Source organism: Propithecus coquereli, unplaced genomic scaffold (genome assembly GCF_000956105.1).
Source record: "Propithecus coquereli isolate 6110/MARCELLA unplaced genomic scaffold, Pcoq_1.0 Scaffold117, whole genome shotgun sequence".
NCBI classification, from domain to species: domain Eukaryota; kingdom Metazoa; phylum Chordata; class Mammalia; order Primates; family Indriidae; genus Propithecus; species Propithecus coquereli.
In genome coordinates, this window is record NW_012135747.1 from 1182230 (window position 1) to 1191235 (window position 9006).

Sequence of the window (9006 nt, forward strand, 5' to 3'; positions counted from 1 at the left end):
GTTTGAGGTTGCTGTGAGCTAGGCTGACACCAAAGCACTCTAGCCCAGGCAACAGAGTAAGACTCTGTCCCCAAAAAAAGAAACATGTAAACCTGTGTATTTTTTTAATACCAGGTTTGATGAAGAAGTAGGTAGTTGTGGAGAAGTATGACTCAACAAAGAGGGTATAATCTAATGGTGATAAACTGGAAGGAACTTAGCAAGTCTTGTTCAGATTCTTCTCTGTGACCCTCTGTCTTCAGAGATAAAGATACTCCTTTCTTCTGGGTATACGGTGGGCACCTCTTGAATGAGGGTTTTATGATCTGCTTCGGGAGAAGGGCAAAGGAAAGATAAGAGAGACCTTTCTGCCTCTGCTATTTCCTCAAATGCCAAGGTGCCATATTTTAGGGTAGCATGTCCTGAGCCCCGTCAATGGCTTTGGGAGTCTGAAGCCCTGGACCACATGGTTCTAGTTCTGCAGGCGCAGTGAGAGCTGTCCACTGGTGTCAGGACTGCTGTGTGCCCACCCTAGCCCTACTGCTTCCTGGCCACCAAAATCATATCAATTCCACTTTCTGGGTGTCACCCGCCTCATATGTAAGATGCAGAAGGAAGAAATACCTACATCCAAGCTTGCTGGAATCATTCAACTAAATCAATCTTACTAACGAGTATTTTGTAAATGGAATAGAATTTGGCAAAGGTGAGGTGGTATCTCTATTACAACCATGACCTGGGTCTCCCGTTCTGCTCACCTCACCTACCCAGGGTCCTGAAAGGTACCAGGAGACATCAGAGAAATGAGGGCTGGACAGTTGCGCACAGTATGGCAGGCAGAGGGTAGGAGCGGGCTTTACAGAGAGCACTGGGGGGTGTTCTTGCAGGTTAAACACTGCCCTCCCTGGGGGTCTTCTTTTAAATGCAAACAGGGGTGGGGGAGGGAGACAAATGAAAAGAGTACAGGGAGAGATTTGAAAAACAGGGCAAATTCCTAACATTGCACCGTAAATGACTTTATTGGACCAATTTCCTTTCCAAGTGGGAGGGGTTCATCAACTATGAGCAACTGGGGTAAGGGCCCTAAGCATGAGCAAGTGACCTGGTGTTGGGAGGGGCAGGAGATAGAAGTGGCGGACCTGGAGGATCCCCACCCCACCCTAGTCTTTCCCTCCTTGGATCTATTTCTCAAAACTGCAAAATGAGAGTTGGGTATAGGGGTAGAAAGGACATGGGCCTCTGCGTCAGGGGGTCTGGTAGCAGTGCTCCTGTCCCCATCACTCATAGCTGTGTGGTCATCGGCAAGCCACTTCACCACCTAGGGGCCTCAGTTTCCCCATTTCTAAATGGAGATGGCTTTCTCAAGGTGGTGAAAAGCAGGAGCTCTCCCAGGAATTCTACTCCTACATATATACCCAAGAGATATGAGAGCATAAGTCTACACAAAAAATTTCATACGCAAATGTTCATAACAGCATTATTCAGAACAGCCAAAAAGTGGAAACAATCAAAATGTCCATCAACTGACAAGTGGATACACAAAATGTGGTATACAGATGCAATGGAATAGTACTTGGCAATAAAAAGGAATGAAAAACTGATACATGCCGCTGCATGCACGAACCCTGAAAATATGATGCCAAGTGAAAGAAGCCAGACACAAAAGCCCACATTTTATATGATTGCACTTACATTAAATGTCCAGAAGAAGCAGATCTATAAAAAGAAACTAGATTAGTAGTTGCCAGGAGCTGGGTGGTAGGGCACCGGGGAGTAACTGCTAATGGGTGGTGTAGAGTTTCTCTGGGGGGTGATGAAAATGCTTTGGAATTAGACAGGGGTGATGACCGCACCATGCTGTGAATGTTTTAGAAACCACTGAATTGTGCACTGTAAATGGTGAGTTTCATAGGAGGTGAATTACAGCTCAATTTTTGAAAATAAATAAAAGCAGGAGCTCTGCCATCAGCCTGGATGGGTCAGAACGTTGGCTCTACCGTTCACTATCGGAGCCTCAGGGGCCGCATCCAAAGGTGGAGATGGTGACCGCACTGACCTCACAGGGGCGTCATGGGCATGAAACACGCTAACGCTCCTAATGCCTTTAGCACAGTGCCTGGCAATAAATGTGACAGGCATTCCACGTTGGCTTCAATTAGTATTATTCCTACTAATGATTACATGAGACCCACGTTACGAAAAAGGAAATACAGGCACCTAGTAGGCATCGAACGCCCCCTTCCTCGTAAGGCACCCTCAGGGGCTCAGCGTCTGTAATCAAGCGTGTCTCAGGATGAGCGTGAGCCGACATTTTCTGCCTCACGCAGGGACAGCTCTGCTTCTGTCTGCAAAGGGCTGGGCGGCCGACTTCACGTTTCAGCTTTCCCTGCCGCGGGGGTACAGTCACTCTCTCCTTTTACGGAGAATGGTCTGAGAAGCCGCTGGCTTGAGCTTTCTCTGAACAGAGCCCGGCACATTTAGGGGACTGATAAGCCGGCTCTGCCCAGATCGGATCCACCCAGGAAGAGAGTGTGAGCGAGTGAGAGCACACGTGAGTGTTTTAATTCCCAGAAAAGTTTAACGGAGTCGCGGCTAGAGCACAAGGGGCCACAGTGAGCTTCCTCCGCACCCACTGCCACCCCCGTGCTGCGCAAGCGTTTCGGCAGCGACAGCAGTCAATGGAGCTGTCAACGTCACTCAGTGAGACTCTGTAGCAAGGTTCTGTTTGATAAGGTAAATTAGGAAATGGGCTAATTTTAAACTAAGCTAGAATGCTTAGTGATGTGAATGGAAATGACCGAGGAAGGAAACAGACTCTAAAAATTATCTATTACAAATTTGTAAAGGTTTGATCACACCAAGGGTTGGCGTGGAACAACGGCAACCTGCACACACGTCTGATGAGCGTGTGAACCGGCATTCACAGAGGAAGGCAATTTGGCAAAATCTTATAAATGGGAAGATACACGCACCCTTCCACCTAGTAATTCCAGCCCTAGGTACACAGCTTAGAGCCTAGAGAAACTTGCTGTGTGCCAAAGGTGATCGCTGCAGCACTGTTTGTCATTTGAAACATTACAAACACTAATGCCCATCACAAGAAGAATGGATAAATTGTGGATATTTAAACTACGTAAGAGCACACAGCAGTTTAAATTCATGAAACAGAGTTACACAGATCAACATGCAAAAAAAATCTCAAAATATAATGTTAAGCTAAAAAAAAACCGGTTGCGAAAGGATACATATAGTACAGCACCATTTATAAAAGTTTAAAACCATACAAAGCAATACCACACATTGCTTGAATATATGCAGGATAGCACCATTTACAAACGATTAAACCCACATAAAGCAATACTGTATACTGTTTATAGACACATGCATATGTAATAAAAGCCTAAAAAGCATGAACAGAAATGACAAACATCAAATTTAGGAGAGAAGTCGCGTCTAGGGGGGAGAATTGGATCAGAGGCGGCATAAAGAGGCTTCAACTGTGTCTGCGATGAAATTGTAATTATGCCTATAATTTCTCAAGCTAAGCAGTAGAAACAGGGGTGTTTGTTATGTTAACCTCAGTATTTTTAATGTGCCTCAAATATTTCATAATAAAGTTAACTCTTGTATTTATTGACTGGTGAGGGGAGAGAATTAAAATACAGGCTCCAAGGCAAAACATTAAAATCAACAAAAATGGGGTTTTTTCCCCTAAAGGAAAGAAGCAGAGTGAGCAAGAGCCCTCTGGATCCCATTCCTGATTTTCTTTTGACCTTGGGAAAATTGCTTATCTCTTCTGGGTGGGCCTCCAGTCCCTGTTTCTAAATGGGGAATAAATCTCTTGCCTTCTGTCTGCAGCACACAGGCAGGAGCAGAATGCCCTGGGGAGGGAGCTCCGCTGGGAAGCACAGAATAATACTTCCTGCCCTGACAACCTGCCCAGGCTTTTGAAAGATCAAATGAAAGCATATATACACTGTGTATAAAACATTTAGAATGTAACCTCAATTATACATATAATTGATATGTGATCTGACACCAATGAAGTGTCTCAGGATGCCCAGACACAACAAACCATTAGAAGAGAAGGCAAAATCATATTTGATTCCACCTTACAAAGTTTTGTCCCCACTTGTACTATTTACCAGAAGTCTATGTTATTTCCAGAAATAAAAACCTATCAATCAGTAAAATTTTGCTTATTTTTCTTTAAGATCAGATACAATGAACCCAGTGTACAACCCAGTGTACATTAAGTGGCTTCGTAAGATCTTGCTGTTAAGGTTTATTAGGCTGGAAGGCAGTAGCCACCTGTTCTGCTACCCAACCAGACTAATGTTCGCCACATCCCCAGGACTGGGGGTCGGGGACAGCTTCCTGAAGCACTTAAGGGGCTAACATCTGGAGCCTGGCTTTAAGCAGTTCCTAAGCTAATGATTTCACCCAAGGTCTGACCACACCCCCCTGCATGTCCATGCCCTCTTAGGAGTTTATGCTTTGCACATATTATAACAGCAAATAATTATTTATGTTCCAGAGAACAGGGACCATTTCTGCCTGGCTTCTGGTTGCTGCCCCAGCCTAGCACAGTACTCTGCACACAGCAAAGGACTCAAGCATTTTTTAAAGAAATGATTGTGTTCTGGTGATCGGATTTGATTCTAAGAGCCCTCAAATCAATAAGCAAGTGCCAGCTGTCTGGCCATAGCTGATTCCTGGACACAGAGGTATACGACTGCCTCTCTTCACCCAATGTCTCCCCAGGGCCTCCTGCAGCATGCTCAGCGCCAACTCCAGTGGCTAATTCTATCCTCCAGGAATCCCTGACTGTAGACACACACAGAGACAGTTCCAGGCACGCCAAATCAGTCTTTTTAGGAGAAAGCTGCCCATGCCTTCTCCAGAGAACAGCAGGAGTGTGGGAGCAGTGCGCAGTGTGGACAGATGTGGAAGCACCTCATAGCCACCACGGCTGCCCAGTTTATTACTTCATGATGTTACCAAATTATCCAACCAGATGAAGTGATGGGGCTTCTCTTGGGGAGAAACCCTAGAAACATCTAAGGTAGAGGGGACAGGGATTATGGAAATGAAGATTCCCCAAGGAGCTCTCACTGAATATTTGTACAACACCAGAATCACAAAGTATGAGAGACACTTTTCATAATTTTCTAACTCTCATCCCAGAACAATAAGGAATGGGCGTTTTGAGGTTTGTCTGTTTCTTTGTTTTTTAATGCTTGCAGGTGAGACACATGGGCCCTGAGGAAATGGACCTTGGGCAGCCCTCTAATTGCTAAGGATACCTTCCCCTGTCTTCCTGGGCCAAGTACTCAAGGACTCCTGAGTTTGGCCACTGGACAAATCACACCTGTTGGTTCACCTGCTGGTGGAAATTATTTAGCATTCTGGGGCTCCCACCCAGGGAAAATCCACCGGCATTTGCGCACCATTCTGACATGCCTGGAGGAAAGGAAAGGAAGTCTAGTCTTTCTTGGGAGGCCACGTTCTGACTTTCCTGGACCCATCTTCCTTTTCTAAACAAACAAAGCACTAAGCAATCCTTCACCCTCTTCCAGGCTCCTAATGGCGAAACCAAGTGGAAGAAGCTGGCAAGATGAGAGGCATGTTAAAAGTTACTTAGAGGTCCAAAAACCCACCCTCAAGCTGCAGAACTAGCAGATGTCTGGGATTCTGATGAATGGAATTCCTCACAAGCACACACGTGCCTCCTTTTCCTCCTAAAAGCACTAAAAGAGAGAAAGGAAAATACATGTTTTGTGCTTAGCTCAGCCTAATACCAAGACACCCTTTTCACAGCATCTACTAACTAATATTAGGCAGACGCAGACTGGAAAATGGGGCTACAAGCTGGAAGTCAGACACTCGAACTGTTTCAACTCAGTATGTATTTTATAAGGTTGAATTATGACGTGCCTTTTAGGCAATGAGGAAAGAAATGACACCCTTTCATGATCGCTTTTGAAAACATCCCTACCCTCCCTCCTCCTACCTCCGGGCCTGAGAGCAAGAAGATGGATGAGGGATACCAGGTCTGTCTCCAGAGCCCCGAGGCTGCCTAGGGCTGGAGGGCTGAATCATCATGGCCGCCTATGCTGGATGGGAGGGACATCCTCACTGGGTCCCCATCAGGTGGCAGGCCACAGGGCCCAGCCCACAGGAGGAACAGGGAATCATGCACCCCCACTCAGCCTTCCCATGGTGAGTGGTAGGTGGGAAAGGCTAGTCTCTAACAAGTCCTGGGCCCCAGGAGAGCAGATGGGGTCCCCCACCCTCTGTGCACCCAGGAGTGGTGAAAGCTGACCAGGTCACTGGAGCAAGTGTCCACTGTGTGCCTGTCTTCGGGTGGCCCAGGAAGATTCCTGGGGATCACACTCAAGAATGGCAGTGCCACACAACCCACCACGCAGCTCGATTCCTCCTCTGGCAGGAATCCACCCACTTGCCCCACAGAAAGCAGTATAGGAAGTCCTGGTGAGATGCAAGCAAGTAGCTTGTTTTTAAGAATCTCCTTGACGAATAATATCTGGTTGAAGGTTTGGCCTCAAGACCCTCCTCCAGCAAGCTTCTGGGGCTAGAGAAGGAAAGGGACATCCAAATCACCATCTCAGAATGAGAAGGGCTATACCTGAATCAGAAGTCACACACTCAGATACCTACAGGGGCCTGGCGGATAGAATGTGCATCGCAAGATGTAAATCAGGCCACCCTCGGTAGTGGAGGGCTCTGGGGCCAACAGACACTGTGTGTCTGATAAAACAGATGTCCCGCTGAGTGTAGTCCAAACCTCAGCTCAACTCAGCAGCCACAGGCCACCAGCCAATGAGCGGCCAGCAGTCACACAGGTGGTGGTGGGTGTGGATGCTTAAGGTTTACAAGGTCATCCAGGCTCCGCCCCGCCTGCCCCGCCTGCCCCACCTAACCCCCCCAGCAGAAAGCTCTCTTGAGCCATAGAGGATACCATTTGTAGGAGGGCAGTAAACTCCTCTTGGCTTCAAGAGGCCTGTTCCAGCACGCCCTGCCACGCTGGGAGGACTGTCGCCCTGCTCCAGCGGGAAGAACATCAGGGATGCACAACACCACTGAAGAAAACTCATGAAATGCACATGTTGGCCATACACAGCTCCTGGAGGTTAGTGGCCAGAGGGAGGTTCCAAGGGTGTTCCGCAGGAGCAAGTGTGTCAGTCCCATGGTTTAACAACCCAGAGTCATCACTTAAAGCCCCAAAGGATGGTGTCAGATTTCCATGCCTATCTCCTAACTACCTCACTCCTGGTCCCCACCCAGCACAGGATCCAGCATAGTAGAGCGTCCCCAAGGGCCTGGTGTCTCAGCACCTCCCTCACCCTCAGCTGATTTTGAGGAGGAGTTTCATTCAAGTTTCAGGGTAGAGGAGCTGGGAGACCTGGGTCCCCACCTTGGCTCTGCCTCTAACTTGCTGGGTGACCTTGATGAGGTCACTGCCCTTAGTAGGCCTGTGTCCTATGGTGCCAGATGAGAAAGTGTCTTAGGTGGACAGGAAGAGAACAGAACATCCTGTGACTTGCAGAGAAGAAAATCAAGGCCAGTCACTTCTGCCTCTCACCTGTAGGTAGCATTCCCTGTCTGAACTCCAAAGTCAGGTTGACTTTGTCCGTCCATCCCAGCTAACCCCAGCAATAACGTCACCACCCAGGGCGGGTGGATAAGGAGCCTGTGTCAGATCCAGCACTGATAAAATAGGCATCTTTCCCAACAGCTAGGCTGTTTCTTTAAAAATATGGTAGCCAGGCTGGCAGAGGGAAAGAGATACCTTTCAGACCCGCCGGCGGGGAGTATCTTACACTAGACAGATGTTGAAGGCACCAACACCCCAGGGGAGGAAGATGCGTCCAAGTGCAAGAACACACACGCCACAAGCATACACAGCAAGGCCTCTACACGGCTCAAATGACCGAGTCTCTTATTCGAGCTCCTGAGTTGGCTGGAAATTACAGCTTAAGAGGAATAAAAAATTCCATTCAGACGTTCCGCTGCAGACGTGAGGCCTGTGAGTAAAGTTTCCGGCGGCCTCCGCGCCCCTCCCCGTTCCGGGAAGCCTGGCCGGTCACCCTGTCCTCAGATTAAGGAGCAGCTGCCTCAGCTGGGAGAGCCCAGGTGACGGCTTCTCCAGAGCACCCGACTCCTCCGCCGGGAACCCCAAATATGGGATGCCTGGCCTCCAGCCAGCACCCCCGCCTGCAGCTCGATCCCCTCCCCAGCATCTCCGTGATCACACCTCCGCCCACGGCGCTCGGACCCTTACGAACAGGCCCCGTGGACTGGCCCGCCGGCCCCCACCCGGCCACCTCCCCGCACGGCCCGGGGACCCACCTGACATCCACGGCCAGTTTCAAGGACACTGCAGCAAGCAGCCCAGGCTCAAGGGTCTTCCGCCCCGCCATCCCCCCGCAACACACACACACACTGACAATGCCAGGGAGGATCCAAGGGCACAGCCTTTCCCCGCCTCGGCAGTCCAACCAGATGCTGGCCTGGGGAAGGCCGGGCGCGGGAGGATGGAGGCGGCGGCGCTGGCGGCGGCGAGCGGATGCCGGAATGCAAGGCTGCGGCCAGGGCGCCGGCAGCAGCGCGGGCGTGGGCTCACCTTTTTGACTTGGTCATCCTTCAGCTCGGTGAAGTAATAGGCCAGGAGCTGCGCGGCGATCATGCTGGCGGTCGGGGGCGCCGGGAGGCAGGCGTGGGGCCGGTGGGTGCTCTGCAGCCTGGGCGATCAGTGGTCCTCCGGCGGCTGCTCGGCGGCTCCTCCTCCTCCTCCTCCTCCCGCGGCTCCTCCCACTCGGCCCGGGGCGTGGCGGCGGCTCGCGCGCTCCCTGTCTCCGCGCTCCCGTCCCGGGGAGGGTGACAGCCGCCAGCCGGCCCACCTCCTCCGCGCCCATTGGCTGACGCGCGCCTCTGCAGCGCCGGGCGGTGGCGTCCGGGCAGGGAAAGGGGGGCGCGGCGGCCGCTCCCTCCCTCGCCGGAAGG

At 50.3% G+C, this 9006-nt stretch overlaps 1 protein-coding gene across 1 annotated transcript in view; it reads right to left on the bottom strand.

The window, feature by feature from the left end:
- HK1 (hexokinase 1) overlaps positions 1–8800 on the bottom strand; it is a 72144-nt gene extending 63344 nt beyond the window's left edge. The window contains exon 1 of the mRNA XM_012658457.1: positions 8627–8800. Coding sequence (XP_012513911.1) covers positions 8627–8689 — 63 coding nt within the window. The 5' untranslated portion in view covers positions 8690–8800. The remainder of the gene's footprint in view (positions 1–8626) is intronic.
- Positions 8801–9006: the final 206 nt, after the last annotated feature.